This window comes from Notolepis coatsorum, assembly GCF_963971535.1.
Source record: "Notolepis coatsorum genome assembly, chromosome: 15".
NCBI classification, from domain to species: domain Eukaryota; kingdom Metazoa; phylum Chordata; class Actinopteri; order Aulopiformes; family Paralepididae; genus Notolepis; species Notolepis coatsorum.
Genome location: NC_140179.1, coordinates 46,679,301 through 46,699,606, shown reverse-complemented (window position 1 = coordinate 46,699,606; position 20,306 = coordinate 46,679,301). Strand labels below are relative to the sequence as shown.

Below are 20,306 nucleotides of genomic sequence, written 5' to 3'. Positions count from 1 at the left end.
TACACAACAGTCTCTTCTCAGTGTAGTCTACACAAGAGTATCTTCTCTGTGTAGTCTACACAAGTCTCTTCTCAGTGTAGTCTACACAACAGTCTCTTCTCAGTGTAGTCTACACAACAGTCTTCTCAGTGTAGTCTACACAACAGTCTCTTCTCAGTGTAGTCTACACAACAGTATCTTCTCAGTGTAGTCTACACAACTGTCTCTTCTCAGTGTAGTCTACACAACAGTCTCTTCTCAGTGTAGTCTACACAATAGTCTTCTCAGCGTAGTCTACACAACAGTCTCTTCTCAGTGTAGTCTACACAACAGTCTCTTCTCAGTGTAGTCTACACAACAGTCTCTTCTCTGTGTAGTCTACACAACAGTCTCTTCTCAGTGTAGTCTACACAACAGTCTCTTCTCAGTGTAGTCTACACAAGAGTATCTTCTCAGTGTAGTCTACACAACAGTCTTCTCAGTGTAGTCTACACAACAGTCTCTTCTCAGTGTAGTCTACACAACAGTATCTTCTCAGTGTAGTCTACACAACTGTCTCTTCTCAGTGTAGTCTACACAAGTCTCTTCTCAGTGTAGTTTACACAACAGTCTCTTCTCAGTGTAGTCTACACAACAGTCTCTTCTCAGCGTAGTCTACACAACAGTCTCTTCTGTGTAGTCTACACAACAGTCTTCTCAGCGTAGTCTACACAACACTCTTCTCTGTGTAGTTTACACAACCGTCTCTTCTCAGTGTAGTCTACACAACAGTCTCTTCTCAGTGTAGTCTACACAACAGTCTCTTCTCAGTGTAGTCTACACAACAGTATCTTCTCAGTGTAGTCTACACAACAGTCTCTTAGTGTAGTCTACACACAACACTCTTCTCAGTGTAGTTTACACAAGTCTCTTCTCTGTGTAGTCTACACAACAGTCTCTTCTCAGTGTAGTCTACACAACAGTATCTTCTCAGTGTAGTCTACACAACAGTCTCTTCTCAGTGTAGTCTACACAACAGTATCTTCTCAGTGTAGTCTACACAACAGTCTCTTAGTGTAGTTTACACAAGTCTCTTCTCAGTATAGTCTACACAACAGTATCTTCTCAGTGTAGTCTACACAACAGTCTCTTCTCAGTGTAGTCTACACAATAGTCTCTTCTCAGTCTCTCTGTGTAGTCTACACAACAGTCTCTTCTCTGTGTAGTTTACACAAGTCTCTTCTCAGTGTAGTCTACTCTACACAACAGTCTCTTCTCAGTGTAGTTTACACAACAGTCTCTTCCAGTGCCAGTGATTTTACAGCAGCCACCCTGTCCTGCAGCGCCCCCTCCCTCTCAGGACAGAGAAAAGACATGCATGCCAGGTACATAAACTCCTGCCATTGTCTTTGACCAAGACACTGGTATTAGAAATGGAGTTGGCCCCCGTCTGTGGCTGCCCACTGCTCCTAAGTGGTTAGGATAGGTCAAATGCAGAGGAAGAATTACCCCCACTGGGATTAATAAAGTTTAACTTTAATATTTTGCCCGGTTACCCAGGCCTAACCTAATGCATCCCTCTAGTCTCCCTCCTCTCAGGGAAGACCTATCAGTCCTAGCTCCGTCCCTCAGCTCCAAGCAGAATGCTCTATATATACATAGAGGTGTACACAATATAATGTCATGTTTATTATGCCAAAAAGCCCTTTAGAATTGATATCTGGGATAGGGGACTCCTCTTAAGCCTTGGTCCTCTAAGAGATTGGAAATATTGTACCCCTTTCCAAATGTCTTTCTCCATTTTGTTGATTTCTGGGTCTGAGATGATTAGGACTCCTTGAGGCCTCTCTTCTCTCTTGAAAGGTACTCAGTCCCACCTCCACCAAAGCTCCCGGCAACATACCCCTCTAGTATAGAAACAAATGTCAGCTTTGACACCTGTCAATCACACCGTACAACCCTAATAGACCGGACCCTGGGCTTCCTTCTGTAAAGGTTGCTATTTCGGTCTGGGACTCTAGTTACTACTACTACTACTCTACTTATTTCCAAAAGCCCATAGGCCTCTCAGTACACCTTTTTTTCCCACCACAGAGAAAGAACCTGTTGTCTCTTGTAGACATGCTGTAATTGTTCTCATACTATTACTGGACCACGTTGTTATTTACAGCGACAGTCTTGGGAAGAAGCTGCGGGGCTGGGTATGGAACCACCCAGTAGTATACACAGTCTGGACACTAGTACTGGCCACTGAGCAGCTCCAGCAGTTGTGCTGCAGCAGTGCCTTGCTCAAGGGCACGTCGGCAGTAGTTGTTGAGAGAGAGAGGGGAGAGTGTTCATTCATTCATTCCTGCAGGTCCAGGAATCGAACCGGCGGCAACCTTCATCCTTGTTTTTTCTTTTTACATTGCGTTTCAGGGTTAACATTCGAGGCTCGAGACGACAAGCGGTTAATTATAATCCCCTTTAGGCTTCTCTTCTCTCGGGGAAGATGTTGAGGCCCAGTTCCACCAGTGCCCCCAGCATCATGCTCCAGAGGGGGATGCACACCAACGTCAGCTTGACGTCCGTCAGCCTCTCCAGCTTGGCGCACAGCGTCAGACAGAAGCCCAGCTTGAGCAGCATGGCCGTCAGGTACCAGGCGCGGAGGCGCAGGTCCGGGGCACCGTTCCTCGGGTCGTAGCCGGGCTTGCAGCGGCCCGCCATTTTGACGGCGAGCATGAGGATGAGGATGCCGTCAAAGACCCAGACGGGGAGGAAGATTAGGAACCAGTTCCACTGGACCTAGACGAAGAAGAGAAAGAGGAAGAATCGTTTATTATTATAGCTTGGATTCATTGGCTTGCTCAAGGGCAAGCGTTTTTTTTTTTTTTTTTTTATTATTATAGATCACTGGTCATTGGATGGACACTACTATTGAACGATCTGCTCATCCCACAAGATGCAAAGGATATGTTACCGTTCAAATGATCCTCTACTCCATATGACAAAAACAAGTCTATCTGTGATCATATTATGATTATTAGTAGTAGTAGTAGTAGTAGTAGTAGTAGTAGTAGTAGTAGTAGTAGTAGTAGTAGTAGTAGTAGTACCATTCACTGCTGCCATTAGGGAAAGCTCCTACCTTCCCATCCAACTTGAGAACCAGCATGATTAGAAAGACCAGGGTGAACACCCAGGTGAGAAGCACTCTCTGCGCTAGAGACATGTTTATAATCTGCAGCTGTACACCTAGAGAGAGGGGGGCAGACACACACACACACACAGATTCAGAGCTATAAAGTATAATGATGGATAGAGTTACAATGGTACTGTTCATATTAAATATTATGTTCATTTATATTCACCAATGTCTTTCTTGTGTCATTAAAAAGGTCCCCGGAGATAGTGTCAATACACTCAAAAGCACGGAACATGGCCATTCTGCAGGTTAAGCCTGGCTAATTATATCCCTAAGAGACCTTGCACGGAATTACTGTTGTTTTCTTTCTTCCAACATGGCTGCCTGTAACCGTTGTTAACATGTTCAAAAGAAAACGCCTGACTTCTGTGCAGGAGTAGAGTAGGTACAACTAGAAAATTAGAAAAACATACTACTATTCCACTATGACTTGTTTACACGTTACAAGATCCATTACGTTTAGTTGATATATTTATTCTTAAATCAGCAGCACATAGCAATTGTTGTTTTGCACATATCAACAGTTTTTTCTTCCAACGTACAATTCTATATTGTAATTATAAACATTCCGTGCAAGGCATCTACTGACATGACAACGAATGACAGCTAACTTTAGCTAGATATATAACGTTAACGGTTAACACTATTAGCTAGAACGAAGCTTTGATTGCACGCAGTAGGCTGCCACGCACATTTTGGGACCGTTTTTGTTAGTTTTTTTTAACGTTACCTCGCTTCAATGTATTTAGAGAACGACGATCTACATTTTAGTTACCCTATTCAACAGAGTTAAGTTCCAAATGCATCTTGTTCACACAATCGTGACTGAAACATTGTGTATATTCATCTAACGGTATCTATGTGTCCGTTATCTGCCTATACCCCGCCCATTTTAAAAGTAGATTGGCAAATAAGACGACGTCTATTTCTCTGTTACTATTGGGCATGACTTACGTCAATCATAACATATTTACCGTAAACCACCTACAAAACGGTGCGTGCCGTCACGCTTATATTAATGCCAGCCCAAGAGTGCTTCCGCATTTCTCTGATTGGCCGCAACGCCCCACGTGACGTCACTCGTGTCCGCAGTGCTTCTTTATCGCCGCTAGAGGTCCGTAACGTTCTTCCAATGTCTTGAAACTGTTTCGTGTTCAAATGATTCGCCCTATTTATGACTGAAACTTGATTATTTCGCTCCGCTAAATGTCACATTTCGCAGGTGGTGTGCAGGATTATTATCTAAATCTAAATAAATAGTATTTTACCTCCTCTGTAGAATGTCCTCTTGTCAACAGATATGAAAGAGACTGCAAATGTTGTTGCGCGTGTATGGAGTAGGGTCCAGCTGCAGCGCCGGAAAATCCTCTCAAGGGGCAAGCCTGTGGCAGCCACAGAGAGCGCGCTGATTGGCGGAAAGTACGGACGTTTCTCGAAGTACTCGGAGGTGCATGCCATCTAAGAATGAAATGAGCGTGTGTTATTGGAATGATTGATTGATTGATTGAACATTGTATTAATGTCCGCCTTGTTTCAAACTGGTTAGGCTTAGGCCCTCTTTCGAAGTCGGTTATGTTTAGAGTTTATCTTTAGAGCAGGGCGATAGACCACCAGCCCTGATTCCAAACTCTAAGCACAGAGTTGCGTTCCTCATATCAACTCTGATTGCACGCTAATGATGCTCCCGCGCATGCGCATAAATGTTCCCTCCCTTAACACTTTCAGTGCCGGCTGGTGAACATGGTAAAACCCTGTTAAATGCCACCACCGACTTCAATGTTCTCTCTCTTAAATTATGGCTATGTGTCTAATCTGCCTGTCATTTATCAATGACTTGTTTGCAGTCAACATTGTCGAAACGGATTGTTTTTTTATCGGTTCATTTTCATTTTATAGCATTTTGAAAAGCCCTCGGTTTCAAGGAAAATATAAAGATTCCATGATAAAAGGCATTTACTGGAATATTCTAGAATACACAAAATCGTTGTAATTTTTCGGCCTATTTATGAATTGTTTTCAAATAAACGCTAGATTATCGATAGTATATGTACTTATTAGGGCTGACCCCTATTAGTCGATTAGTCTACTAATCGGTCGAAAGGAGCCGTAGTCGACTGGCCAACCTCTTAGTCGAATATATATTAAAAAATATATATATATATTTATAATAAAAAAATAAAAATTATCATTCTTTCCAAAAGAAAAGAGGCCTAGAAGCGTGGCTAACGCTAATGGCACGCATACCAGAGGCTAACTGCCTACGAAAACAGGCACAGAGGCACTGAAAGAGGATTTCACCCATCTAATGAACATACTAGACTAGACAAATATCAAGATGTATCCATCAGTGGACCAATTGCATGCTTTTGCAGAGGACAAGAAGCCTTCAGTCGACTCCTTCAGACATTAAGCACCTCCCACAGCCCAAATGGAATGATACAAAAACAAAACAAAAAAAAAAACAAAAAAAAAAGATATATATATATATATATTATACTTTCTTTTTTCTTTTTCTTTTTCTTTTTAGTCGACCAATAGTCGACTAACGGAAAATTTTGGCCAATCATAGTCGACCATCCAAATCCTTAGTCGGGGACAGCCCTAGTAGTACTTATGCACGCTATAGAGGCGGGCTGAAAAATATATTCTCTCATTTCCTTATCAGCGATCACAGCCACACACACACACACATGCATAGGGAAAAAGCTTATATCTCCGTGAAAACAAGTCTGATTATCCTAAGACTGGTAAAATAGATTCCTTACCTGAGATCAGATGTTATCCAAAAAGATTATTCCAATTCCTGATCGCCATTCCAAATATCGATCACGCTTATTGATTACAGTGTTGAGTCCTTACAGTGTTGAGTCCTGTAAATACATAATCCACACGTTTTCCGGGTCGGTGAGCACAATCGATCCTTCAGATGCCTTGAGGGAAAAATAAAACGAGGAAACTGACCACCCCCCCCTTCAGCAGTGTAATGTAATGGGGTGCAGTTACACAGGGAGAGACGATAGGGGGCGGTATCTTCCCAATTGAGCTCAGAGAGACTCTGCAGCACTAACCCGAGGCTCGATTGATGAAATATTAATTCAAATCGCCAATAAAAAAAAATACGGCAAACAAACGATATATGTCGTTGGCAGGCACTCAACTGGCGGCATGAACTAACGACTTATAGCTTTGCCGGCACTGAAAGTGTTAAGCACAGACTAAAGACGATGCCTAATTGCCTCTACGAATGGAATGTAACATATTTCATTCACAAGTTATGTGTGAATGTATCTGAGAACGTATTTAACACACCTGACGACCGGCGCTATTGATATGCAAAGTAGCCCAGGTGGGTACTTATAGTGAGTTGGCGAGTGCAGCGCATTCCTGTGTGCACGCGCGTGCCGTGCACATCCGTGCGTGTGTGTGCACGCGCTTCTGATGACAAAACTTTGGCTGCACTGCGTGCAACCAGGGGTGCAGTCGTAATATCAGAACTGCCTGGATGCCACGTGCATACATGTTCCCTCGGGTGTGCACAGACCAGCTCAAGCAAACCCCCCACAGGGCTTGTATTTTGGTCTTGCACTTCTCTTTCTTTGTTATGCTATGCAAAGACTAGGTGATAAGTGCTGGGTACTTGGCGCACGGCGCCGACAGTAGAGTGAAAGTTGTGAACGCATTTTTGTGTGCGCGCGCGTGCACACCCATGCGTGCACTTCTGCTCAGCGAACTGCTAGGACGGCGTGGTACAGAGTGGAGTGGTACCACCACTGCATCACTGCGTGCAACCCTGTCCCATGAAGAACGCATCCCTGTCTAAGCATAACCAGTTCGAAACAAGGCGGACATTAATAAAATTGTCAATCAATCAATCCAATAACACACGCTCACTTAAAACAGCGCACCTCCGAGCTGCTTCTATAGAAAGTAGGTTCGTACTAGGTTCGTGGCTGCCACAGGCTTGCCCAGTGAGAGGAGGATTCTCCGGCGCTGCAGCTGGACCCTGGCTAGCGGCTGCAGTTGTGTTTTCACAGCGAGAGAGAAATCAGCTTCTAGTCACAGTCAGCATCTCAACACAGAGACACAGACAATGGGCTGTTGGCTCCATTTAGGCTTTTCGTCTACAGTTTGATTTCATTTTTCGAAAGGGTATAATTTCCGTCTCGAGAGTAGAAAGAGAGTGAAGTTGCACCCAACAAAAGGTAAGACTGGAGAGCTTGTGATTGAATAATAGCTACAGATGATGGTGATGATGTGATGTCTCAGGGTCTTTGTGCCTGGTGTTGTAGCTCCACGTTAGCTCCATGATACCTAGCATTACCAGCGAGATCCAGCTGTTTACATGATCGAACTGATTTTTGAATACACACAACAGAAAACATCGTATTTTGCACCGTGCACACAGCTAGCTACACACACAGAAATACAAACAGACGAGAACAGCTGACGTATTGTCTTTTTTATTTATTTTTTGGGGAGAAAACGTGCAGTATTCAATTCAATTGTATTGTTTACTTTAATAACTACTACTAGTGGCATAGCTAGCTAACTCGCTAACATTTACAGCAGAGTCAACAACGTTGTATTGGAGGAGACTACACCAGAGGATTGTTGTCACATATTTCAGTTGGTATTCTATTTGTCAAACCTACTCATTATCCAACCCGGTTTAGCCGGCGAGTTAGCTATAATGGTAGCTGTTGTTCCAATGGCTGACTAATGGTCCTCACTGAGATGTTCCACTCACAGACTGACCCCCGGGTTAACCTGCAGCAGAGCCCTAATGTTTATATACCATGATTGCTATACCATTATTAACATTACATTGATTGATTGATTGAACACTTTATTAACAGATTGCAGAATGAGTACAGTGCAGCTCAATACATACAATTGTTAACGGGATGCAGACCAGAGAAAGACTTTCGTCTTGTTTACATCAGGGTCCCCCATTTTCAATTCATTATATGACACACACGACATACAGATAGACAGTACTGCTACATATATACACTTATGACATACCAGATTTGCAAATACAGTACTGTTTGTGATACAAAAAGAGTAGAAAAGAGATACATTTGACGTAGAAACTGTACATTGGAGGAGGTGGGGGGGGGGGGGGGACACTACAACTGTACTGTAAGCAAAACTGTACATTGGAATATTGACAACCATACTTGGTCATTTACTGTACATTGGAGGGGGTTGGGTTAGGACATTTACAGGGGCCATATCCTTTATAAGTAATGGACCAGTGGGCTTAAGTTATTCTGTTCTCCTGTGGAGTCATCAATGTAATGCGGATGATATACATATGTGCAACATAATAAGGTGTCAGCATTTGTTCGTGGCTTTTATTGGCCTTCGTGTTAAACCATTTCAAAACAATAAACACCTACAGAGTAAATCAAGTTGACCCTACTCTCCCCGTATGGTATCTCTGAGATTCATTGATTGATTGAAAACTTTATTAACAGATTGCAGAATGGGTACAGTACAGTACAGCTCAATACATACAATTGTTAACACTTTGGGTGCCGGGAAACTTTACAGCGTCATTCCCGGCCATGCTCAAGTTGCCGAAGGACGCTTTACAGCGTCTTTAATATCAATATTTCAAAAATCTGTGATCGGATTCATATTTCCCCTCCGCTGGCCTGAGATCCACCAGGAGGACCCACTGAGCTCTCTGGCGGTTCAGGAGCGCCATCTGGTGGCCGATCGGCGCAATCGCCAAACAGGAAGTGCTGTGGAGGTTGTGCTGGTCGGCCATATTACTTCCGGGCACTCGGTTTGGCTGCCGGCACTCTGGCTCGTCACAATATATAGCGATCCATTGCCAATAACTCGATAAACAACATGATTTGGACGTATATAGTATTATACAAGCTGGAAATGGTTCATCAGGATAAACATCCCATAATCGAAAACGGTCTACACCACGCTGATCGTCCAACGGCACGAGGAAGATCCGGTAAGATTCAGCGTTGTTTTTGAACGTGTTCCATATAAACTGTTATGATGAACATATGACCCACACTAGATGAATGATATAACGCTGCCCACGGAATTATAAACGATCCCCCGCCCATCCGGTCATCATCAGATCATATGTAGATCATTCTAGAAGTACGTCCAATTGAAATTTTTTATATCGCCCCGATTGCCATCAAACTGTATTTCATCATCAATATAATGCATTTGGGGCTATAGATCACGTTCTGGAGAAAGCTGCAGAAAGAGATGAAAACATACTTATACATTAGAGATTAGACCATACTTTACTATGAATATGTGAATGAAAAAGTTGATTCTCAAACTGACCCATGTACAGATTAGCATAGTTGGGGGCCATAGTACTCCCCATGGCCGTACCCTTGGTTTGAAGATAGTGATCTGATTTGAACTTAAAGTAATTGTTGCAGGGGTGTACAGTGCGACATATATATCGCACGTGCTACAGCAACAGCTGTCTGTGCGGTGGATGGATTTACTTCAGTAGCACTGGTGCGATAGGGATTCGGTTCATATAGATACTCTTATTTTGAAAATCCTGTAGCGGGTCTCATTTCTGCCCACGCGCAGCTCCAGCTAGGCTCCGAAAGCTAGCAACGTTCAGGTGCATATGATACTCTTATATTTTGAAAAAACTCTTGTGACAACTCGACGAGTCGTATCCGCCCTATCCGTGCTTCTGCAAGGAGCAGCGCGTTGGTCGGTTGGTGCGCACTGCTGCGTTAACACAGCAGTGCGCCTACACGTCCCGAAATAAGTCCGTGGTGTTTTTTCTTTCTCGCAACGGGTCAAATGCATCTACATGCTTTGCACCGTCGCCATTCCTTTATGCGCACATCGCCCGAAATTAACGTTTATGTACCATTACAATCACTACAACGTTAGCAAGCTAACAAGCTAATCCTGATCAGAGGCGCAGAGCCAGCAGACACAGTGTGGAAAGGGAAATGGGGGGGCACTCTCTCCCCTTCCCTGTGTGTGTGTGTGCGTGCGTGCGTTTGGAAAGACGATGAAGTCACTAGTCAGGACTCAGGACAGGAGTATATTATAGTAAACTGAGGATGGACAGATAATGATGATATTCAAATATAAACAAGTTTCGAGAGGAGTGGAAGTTTGAAGACAGACTAGACTACAATATGATGCGGGGGTGGTGAGTTGAAACTGTGTGTGAATGAATGAATGAAAACTTTATTTAACAGATTGCAGAATGGGTACAGTACGGCTCAATACACACAATTGTTAAGGGGATGCAGACCAGAGAAAGACGTTTGTCTTGTTTACATCAGGGTCCCCCATTGTGTGTGTGTGTGTGTGTGTCCCAACCGACCCCACTTCTATGTTTCAATAAATTATTTGCATTTAAAACTATTAACGCTGACTCATTCCTTCAGTCCACTCAAAATTATGCTAATATTCCTTATGTTGTTTATGATATTAATTGAAAATAGCATATGAGAGTATCATAGTAATAATAACACATGGCGATATACTAAATGACAGCCAAACATGGCACTGCAACTAAATAACACAAATACAATAGGCACATTTGTGACTGTTACAAATATAACACGTTTTATACTTGTGCTACAAGATTTTGGCCTGTGCTACAAAACTATCAACCTAACTATCAACCAAAAAAAGTTAACGTACAGCCCTGAATTGTTGGTCAGTACAGTTTCAATTAGGTCACATATGCAGGTAGTACTGGGTTTATCAGTGTCGCGTAATAGTTAGAAGATAACCCAGGTGGGGAACAACCAGGAGATCACTGCAACTCACACAATTTGGAGAACTATCTCTCTCTTGCTCTCACACACACACACAAAGGGAGCCGCATGTGATTGGTGGAGGCGGGACCCTTACAAAAAACTGTTGTTGCTAATCATTGACACATGCTAGCCTGTAATAATCCCCCCCGACACTGATAAACCCAGTACTACCTGCATATGTGACCTAATTGAAACTGTACTGACCAACAATTACTTTAAGTTCAAATCAGATCACTATCTTCAAACCAAGGGTACGGCCATGGGGAGTACTATGGCCCCCAACTATGCTAATCTGTACATGGGTCAGTTTGAGAATCAATACATATTTGACCCTGTTGTTAACATTTTCTTCCCAGACATATTGTTATATCAGCGCTACATTGATGACATTTTCATTATTTGGACAGGGAGTGAAGAGTCACTGGAGGCATTTCATAAATATCTCAACGCAGCTAACTCCAATTTGAACTTCACTTTGGAGGCCAGCTCTAGCAGCATCAGCTTCTTAGATGTTTTGGTTATCAAGGAGGGGAATACTATACATACTGATTTATTTCGTAAACCTACTGACAGAAACACCTTACTACGGGGTGACAGTTTCCATCCCACCCACCTCATTAAGAGCCTCCCGGTCAGCCAGTTTCACAGAGCCAGGAGAATCTGTAGTCTCGATAGTCTATATCAGAGACAGTCCACAGACCTGAGCAGGAGATTCCAGGAGAGAGGATATCCTACAGAATGGATAGATAAAGCTGCTAACCGCTTTGATGTGGCCACACAGGACGAATGCCTACAACCTAGAATTAGACCCACTAAGGACCAGTCCCCACTGTGCTGCACTACATACTCTCCTGTAGCTTTTGAATTAAAAAAGATCCTACATAAACATTGGCACATCATCAACTCTGATCCCAAACTCCAAGCTGTTTTCAAGGAACCTCCTGCCGTAGTTTACAAACGCCCCCCCAACCTGAGAAACCAACTAGTGAGATCCTATAGCCCACCCACGGCTCACAGACCCACGTTCCTAGATAACACCCCAGATGGGAACTATAAGTGTGGTAACTGTGCACACTGCACAGTGTGGCTATACTCTTAAGAGTAAGACCTACACACATCCACGTAATGGTAGAACCCTCAGAGTCCGTGGCTTCATCACCTGTAGCTCCACTCATGTCATCTACCTAATCAAATGCCCTTGTGGCCTGTGCTATGTAGGTAAAACCAACCGGCAACTCAAAATACGCATCAGCGAACACCGCAGCAACATCAGATGTGGTGATGAACATAACCCGGTTGCAGTACACTTTAGACAGGCAGGACACAATATCAGCACATTAAGATACACAGGCATTGAAAAGGTAGAGAGACCAGCGAGAGGAGGAGACCATGGCAAACTACTTTTGCAGAGAGAGACCTACCATATTCACACCCTGCAGACTATGGCCCCTCTTGGACTGAATGAAGAGTTTGACATTAAACCCTTCCTGTAAATACACACATTCTGTCCTGATTTTGTGTTTTTTTTTATAAATTTTTCTGTTTTTTAAGTTTTCTTATTATATATTTTCTCAATTTTGGCATGTGAAGGTGTGTCACATTTAACTACTAAACTACCGTACTACTGTTATTGTTACTATGTACCATATGTTCTAGGCACTTGAGCTGCAATATGGTCTGTAAATGTGTAGCCTATAGGCTAATTGATTGACCTGGCTCAACCTTGACCTTTAATTTGTATATGTATATATACCCCACCCCTTTTCACATGTCGTTGACACTTGAAAAAGGCCACAGGCCGAAACGTTGTGTTCAAGTACATTAAAACGTGGGAACACTAGACGGTGTGCAGACTTTTCTTCCACAAACATTACATATCATGAATTTAACCCATGGCACCCAAAGTGTTAAGGGGCTGCAGACCAGAGAAAGACTTTCGTCTTGTTTACATCAGGGTCCCCCATTTTCAATTCATCCAAGATGAGCTCTGTCGTGGTTAGCCTACCAAAGTGGCAGGGTGTAATTACCTATATTTGAGCCCTTTTCATTGTTGGCCAGCATCAGTGACGCAAAGTACTTTCCCAGCTACTGTGGTTTTTGTCTTTGAGCTATTTTAGCCAGTACGCATGCAGCATTATGTAATCTCTAGTCTAGTGTATTCTATTGTTTGCAGCACCAGCTATCATTTACAGTAGCTGCTGGAATAGAAATACACGGTGCATGGTTTAGATGGCCAGCGAGAGAAGAGGTTAGTTGAAGTAGTGTAGCTCTATTTTAAGTGTATTCTATTTTTTTTCTATTGTTGACGAACAACACAGACTAAACAGCTACAAGTATCTGACTGTACATTGTTGTCATCCACTAACCACCGCTGGTGTCATTTAGGGTAATTGTATTTGTACAATTTGATTGGATTGTACAATTTGATTTATACAAGAAATGGCCTAATGTCGTCAACGTGTGTGATCTCGGTTACCTTACAAGACCTGTATCACTTTACGCCACAGCAGAGTCGTGTCAGCGCCCTGTAGAAACCTTAGATCTTCATTCTTCAGAAATAGTTTTCATGAATTGAGAGCCCCGATTGATTTTCCTGTCGACGCGTATGTGTTCTTGACAAGAGGAGGCGTCATATGACCCGGGCCGGGTATCAAAATCCAATACTTTCAGCACGGTATTGATCGAATTGCTTCGATGCTATCGAGTATCGAAAGATGCTGTGGTGGTATAAGGGATTTGGCATCGAATGACACCGTGTCAAATGATACCCAACCAAGTAGTTCATCTCATCAGCGTCAGTGAGCCAATAAGCACGTTTGTTTGTTCTTCGGTTCAACCACGATCCAAAATCATCCCAAAATGTAACAAAGCCTTTTAAGCCTCTGATAACTTGCATGCAGGGGAGGAAACTAACTTTTTGGCTTACCAGCCAACTGGCGAGTAGATGATTTTTTTTACCAGCCAAACTGATTTTTTTACCAGCCAAAATAAATCGCTAATTGTGATAATTACTTCTTTGTATGTCTTCGTCTAAATTGATTTTCAATCATAGTAATAATAATCACACCGTGTCTCTACTCTTTAAAATATTTATTAGCATAAAACATTAATAAGTGTCTCTACTCTCCACAATATTAGCATACATGTATTAATCACACTGTCTCTACTCTTCAAAAATATTAGGATATCACATATTAACATGAAAGAGGGAACTATTCTGGACTGGGTTGGGCTGAACTGGGCCGTGAAAGATGCTGGGTTGGGCTGAACTAGGCAGTGAAAGATACTGGGCTGGTCTGGGTTGGGCTGGTCTAGGTTGGACTGGGTTGGGCTGGTCTAGGTTGGGTTGGACTGGGTTGGGCTGGTCTAGGTTGGGTTGGACTGGGTTGGGCTGGTCTAGGTTGGACTGGGTTGGGTTGGACTGGGTTGTGCTGGTCTAGGTTGGACTGGGTTGGGTTGGGCTGGTGAAAGAACCAAGCATTTCACTGTAATGTAATAGCTAAATAAAACAACTTGAACTTGACTTGTTACATTTGCACTCTGGTTGGATACCAAACGTATTCTGGTTGTACTGTACTTGTGCTGTATGATGACAATACATTGGAACCGAATCTCATGACAACGCTAGGGGTTCAGCAGGTGTATTCTGAATGACAAGTATGACAACATCACCGTTGTGAAGGGCATATGGGCGAGTGGTGATATGGGGGGAAACCCGGTAATAATAAAATGTCACTCTGCTGCATTTAAGCAAAGCCGCTCAGTATAGTCCACTATGTTGAATGCGCGTTATGGTAGCTTGATGCTAGGTAGCTAGCCGGCTAATGCTGGTTAGCCTCACGTCCACTTGTCATTCTCATCCGACTCGAAGGAGAACGTCGTGTGCTGTTGTTCGTCCCCATGTCAGACTGCACTGATATCCGAAAGCGACGACTCTACATGCAATTATTTTCATCCACAATGTGTTTTTGTCTAAGTGTGTCTACGTTGTCAAGCCGGTGACAGGAGTTTGTAGGTCTGCGCGCAGTGGTCTGTCCACTTCCCCTAGATGTGCGACATCTTCTAGAAAACGAGTGTTCATTGGAGGATCTTAGAGCGCATCTGTACAACGATGATGTTCATTGGTTATGGTCGGATTATTATGAGGCGCAAATGGGAAGAATCAAGGGGGGAGTCAGAGTTCGGCTTGTGCCAGTGAGCGAATCAGCAGATTGCAGAATGATTTTTTTGTTTTGTTTTGTAATTACTAGTACTCGCCAGACTGGCGAGTGCTCTTCATGAATCACTCGCCAAACGTAAAAAATACTCGCATTTGGCGAGTAAAGTGGCCTAATTTCCTCCCCTGCTTGCATGACTCAGTTTATGTAAGATACCATACATATAGAAAATATTAGGTTGCAGGATGTTTTTGTTTTAAAACCTTTATTTAGACATGGTAGATTTGCTGAGTAGTCTTGACACTGTTGAACACTAGGAGAATCAAGAGGTTTATTTGTCACATACATACCAGGGCATACAGTGAAATGCGGGTGGTAATGCCGCAGCCCGCATTGATTGTGCAAAATACAATAATAAAATAGGCATGGGGGGGGGGGGGGGGGGAATAGGTAAGACACAAGATATGCATGGTAAAAAATACATGCTAAGTTCCTGAGAAACTGGTTCATACAATTTACAATTATTAACTCTTAATGTATCTAAACTATACTATACAGTACCTCCTTCCTTTAAAGTGACTTTCTATTTTTTAAAGTGACATTTTGTTTAAAGTGATTGTTTTAGCGGTTGCCGCATGAGTGTTGTGTGTGTCTGTGTGTGCTCATGTGTACTTGTGAGTGGAGAGTTCAGTGTTCTGATGGCCTGGGGGAAGAAGCTGAGCCGGAGTCTCTCTGTTCTTGCAGCGTGTGACCGTAGGCGCTTGCCTGAGCGCAGCTGCTTGAACAGGCTGTTGTTGGGGTGGTGTGGTGGGGGTCTTTCATAATTCTGCAGGCTCTGGATTTGCACCTCCTGTTATATAAGTCCTGCAGGGGTGGTAGTGCAATACCCTTGGTACGCTCTGCTGAGCGCACCACTCTCTGGAGTGCCTTCCTGTCCTGTGCCGTGCTGTAACGTTACCAAACCAGGCAGTGATGTTTCCAGTCAGAATGCTCTCTACAGCCCCGGAATAGGAGTGGAGTGGTAGTGCAATGTACGCTCAGCTGAGCGCACCACTCTCTGTAGGGCCTTCTTGTCCTGTGCCTTACTGTTTCCATACCAGGCAGGCAGTGATGTTTACAGACAAGATGCTCTCTACAGCTCCGGTGTAGAAGGACTGGAGTATCTTCCCCGATACTCTGAACTTCCAAACTGTCTCAGGTGGTAGAGGCGCTGCTTTGCCTTTTTTACGACTGAGTATGTGTGTTGTCCATGTCAGGTCCTCTGAGATGTGGACCCCCAGGTACTTAAAGCTGCTCACCCTGTCCACGGTAGCCCCGTTTATCCACAGTGGTGTGTGTGTCCCCTGCTGTGTTCTCCTAAAATCCACGATCAGCTCCTTGGTTTTACCAATGTTCAGGAGCAGGCTGTTGTCCTCCTGACACCAGCGTGCCAGTACATCAACCTCCTCCCGGTAGACCTTAACGTCGTTGTCAGAGATCAGCCCCACCATCACTTTGGTTGTTCATTGCCTTGCTCAAGGGCAATTCAACATTGAGTATTGTTCTGGTCACAAGCCCCACCTCTCTAACCTTTAGGCCACCACTGTAGTAACAGTGTAATTATTACTCTATGGTTTCTGCAGTCTGATTTCCAGGAGGCCTGTCTGTGTACTATACTCTAGTCCAGGGGTTCCCAAAGTGGGGGAGGGGGGTGTCGCCAGATGATTTGTTTTTATGCAGTCAGGTCACTGAACTTAGAAGCAGGCCAGGCCAGTGTTTCTAGTTGCAGCCGCGTAATAGTTAGAAGATAACCCAGGTGTGGAACAACCAGGAGATCACTGCAACTCACACAATTTGGAGAACTATCTCTCTCTTGCTCTCACACACACACAAAGGGAGCCGCATGTGATTGGTGGAGGCGGGACCCTTACAAAAAACTGTTGTTGCTAATCATTGACACATGCTAGCCTGTAATAATCCCCCCCAGAAAAATCTACTTTGCATTTGATATATTGCAAATATATGCCATCACACACACTGGCATTTAAAGGGTTAGAATTATAAAATGGATGTGGTGTTATGATCAGGGCTGAAGTTGAATAAAAGATTGTATTTTTTTCAATCTAAGATTACAAAAAAACAGAAAATCCATCAAAATCAGTGTTGTTGCTAATCATACATATGCTAGCCTGTTTTTTAACAATAATTTGTGATTCCTCACAAACACTGGCATTTAAAGGGTACAAATAAAAAAATTCCTGCACCAGAATGCAGGAAATGAAGTCTTTGTAACAAAAAAAATCCTGGTGGGGGACCCCCAGACCCCCTGCTTAAAAAGTGGCCTGACTGGGGCTATATTTTGCACTATATTTCCTGGCCTGAATGATTTCCCCAGTCCGGCCCTGGTTAAAAGCCTCCAATGCTTATTAGTGTGTGTGTGTGCGTTTGAACGTTTGCATGTTTCAACCATACATTTCCATTTATATATTTTTTTACCTCCTTTAATAGTGGGTGTCGCGGCTCTCTGACACCGTTATTTGGGGGTCGCGGCCTGAAAAGTTTGGGAACCCTGTCTAGTCTACAGACTGTGTTTTAGCCAAGATGCCTGATAGGGATGCCCCGATCGATCGGCCACCGATCGTTATCGGCCGATAATCAGTATAAATATGCGATCGGTGATCGGTGATAATGCTTTATTTTCGCCGATCGTCAAAACCGATCTCATCTGCTGAGTTCTGTCTCAGACACCGGGAGCTGCACTCACTCCCACACAGAGGTGCAGCGTCTGCTCCCTCCAGCCCCTCCCGCGCGCATGTAAACACGGGTGTCTAGTGGGACGGGTGGACGGCGTCTCCCTGAGTTAACGTTAGCTACCGTTACAAAATGACCCAGTCAACCATTCACTTCCAGTCCAATACATGATGAGGCATTGTCTAACCGAACGGTATCTAGCCGGCCAGCTACCGATAGCTCCTGACATCAACAAACGCTCCAGCAAGTCTAGTAGAGACGTGTATGATACCTCTGTTAGCTCGCGTTAGCGCAAGGTAGTTCACTGTTCCAAACGAAATGTCCCACTGAACTAAATAGTTCACCGAGGCGCTGTATCAACGTTATATAGCCGGCCAGCAGTAGCCACAGATAGCTCCTGATATCAATGTTTTATAACACTCATTCGATGCGTATTCGAGCTGAGGGCATGTTGTTGAATATGATCAATAGGGCCTAGCTGCAGCTCCGGAGAATCCTGGCCGTAGCTAGAGGCTACTAGAGTACACACAGACAGTGGAGCTTGTTGCGTGGTGGCGATGTCTCACAGATAATACAAGCACAAGTCTAATTATATAATATATATATTTTATTAAAAAAAAATTATATAAAATAATTTTTAATTTTTTTTAATCAAAAACGATTGGATCGGTATCGGCCGATATGGCTCACGGCGATCGGTGATCGGTATCGGTGGCAAAAAACGTGATCGGGGCATCCCTAATGCCTGACTATGTACTATACTGTAGTCTACAGACTGTGTTTTAGCCAGGAGGCCTGTCTGTATACTATACTTAGTCTACAGACTGTTTTAGCCAGGAGGCCTGACTATGTACTATACTGTAGTCTACAGACTGTGTTTTAGCCAGGAGGCCTGACTCTATGTACTATACTGTAGCCATCAGACTGTGTTTTAGCCAGGAGGCCTGTCTGTATGTGGCTGTGCCGTGGGAAGGTGAATCTGAAAAGGTCGTGTCAGTTTTTGAAGAGGCTGATGGAGTCGCAGCCACGGATGGAAGCTGGGAGGGAACTGTCTGTTTGAGGGTGCGCACATCTGTGTGTCTGTATCTGTCAATGTTTGGTGTGATATGTGTTAATTTGCATACTGGCCCACAGAGGACTGCAGCAGTTGACTGCCTGAGTGGTTGATTGTCTGATCGTATGTGTGTGTGTGATAGACTAGACTAGAGCTAGACTGCTCTCTATTGTCTCAGAGTGTCTGTCTGGCCCACTTTGTTATATCACACACTCTCTCTGTCTCTTTCTACCTCAGTCTGTCTCTATCTCGCTCACTCGCTCTATATCTGTCTATCTATCCTATCTAGGCTAAACAAACTGGCAAAAATATCTAATTGCATTATTTACTAACAAGTAATCGATTCATACCAAAATATCATTTTAACCAGTGCATCTAAATTAATACCCCCACCCCAAATAAATAAATAGAAAACACTGAGCCAAAGCTAATTTGAACTATGAATCACAGAAAGAGGATAATGTTGAAGCAGTCTTTGTCAGTTTTGGATTATAATGATGTAATTTATAGAAACACTGCCTTGTCCACTCTTACCCCCAGACACTGTCTGTCATTCTGCTCTTAGATTCATAACTAGTGATACTTACAGCACTCATCTTTGCATCCTGTATGATAACTAAGGTGGGTTGGTCTTCTCTATCAGAAAGAAGAAATAGGCATTGGTATCCGTTTATCTTTTAAGGCCATTGATGGACAAATTATATTATTATTTATATTATATATCACAATGATTTTTAGATTGGAAAATATGGGCCTTATCCATATATAGGACAAATGATTGGTTTACAGTTTAAGGTCCCGTGAGTTCAGTCTGAACTTGGTAAGTCTGCCAGTGCCTTTTGATTTTTGATGCACCAGCTTCCTGGAATGATATTCAACTCACACAAAAAAATCCATATACCCTACTATCCTATTAACAATTTAAAAACATGATCCCTACCTCAATGTGTAACTTTTTAATTTAATTTGGTTCTCTGTGTAATCTCGACAACATTGCAAATGAGGGTAAAACCTCAATGTTCATGGAGAATAAATAAAGGATTCAATCAATCAAACAGGAGTTAAAGCTGCACCTTAACAGGACCTAAAGCTTAACTCATTGGACGCCAGTCACGAGTATAGTCGGGTTAACTCGCAGACGCTTGAGCGCCAATCACGAGTATAGTCGGGTTTTAATCGCTATAAATTTTATTAGCGATATACATTCATTTTCATCCATCCAACCTGATGTTATCGTTGGGAATGGGTCTGAGCTCGCAAAAGGGCAAACACCGCCGGCTATCGTCTCCCGGATGGTATTGCACATCATTGGATTGGATTGGCTGGGACTGTGCATCAAAAAAAGAAAAAAAGTCCGGTCCAGGTTTTCCTTCTCGGGCATGCAGTATCGTTATACCACATTAACTGGGGACACTGAGCAGCGTGGATTATGTGTT

The 20,306-nt window shown here is 43.3% G+C and overlaps 2 protein-coding genes across 6 annotated transcripts in view; one reads left to right on the top strand and one right to left on the bottom strand.

Moving 5' to 3' along the window:
* Positions 1-253: 253 nt before the first annotated feature.
* On the bottom strand, positions 254-4,007 carry LOC311241544 (transmembrane protein 60-like). 3 transcript variants are annotated; one of them, XM_084330398.1, is made up of 3 exons: positions 3,870-4,007; positions 3,083-3,189; positions 254-2,742 (listed from the first exon to the last, which is right to left on the bottom strand). In XM_084330398.1, exons 2-3 carry the CDS (start codon positions 3,164-3,166, stop codon positions 2,425-2,427), a joined length of 402 nt encoding a protein of 133 aa, XP_084186524.1. In that variant the 5' UTR covers positions 3,167-3,189; positions 3,870-4,007; the 3' UTR covers positions 254-2,424. The 3 variants fall into 3 exon arrangements, with proteins under 3 accessions (XP_084186524.1, XP_084186526.1, XP_084186525.1); XM_084330400.1 differs by having other exon boundaries at positions 3,915-3,982; XM_084330399.1 differs by having other exon boundaries at positions 3,306-3,958.
* Positions 4,008-7,207: 3,200 nt separating this feature from the next.
* Positions 7,208-20,306, top strand: part of LOC311241822 (protein PHTF2) — a 175,724-nt gene continuing 162,625 nt past the window's right edge. For all 3 annotated transcript variants that reach the window (XM_084330741.1, XM_084330740.1, XM_084330739.1), the window contains exon 1: positions 7,208-7,341. The gene's annotated coding sequence lies outside the window, so the exon portion shown is untranslated. The remainder of the gene's footprint in view (positions 7,342-20,306) is intronic.

Excerpts from the sequence above, each read along its gene's own strand:
- LOC311241544 (XM_084330398.1), bottom strand. The coding sequence starts at position 3,166 with ATGTCTCTAGCGCAGAGAGTGCTTCTCACCTGGGTGTTCACCCTGGTC. Across the intron at positions 2,743-3,082 it reads TTCTCAAGTTGGATGGGAAG|GTCCAGTGGAACTGGTTCCT; the intron begins GTAGGAGCTTTC and ends TTCTTCGTCTAG.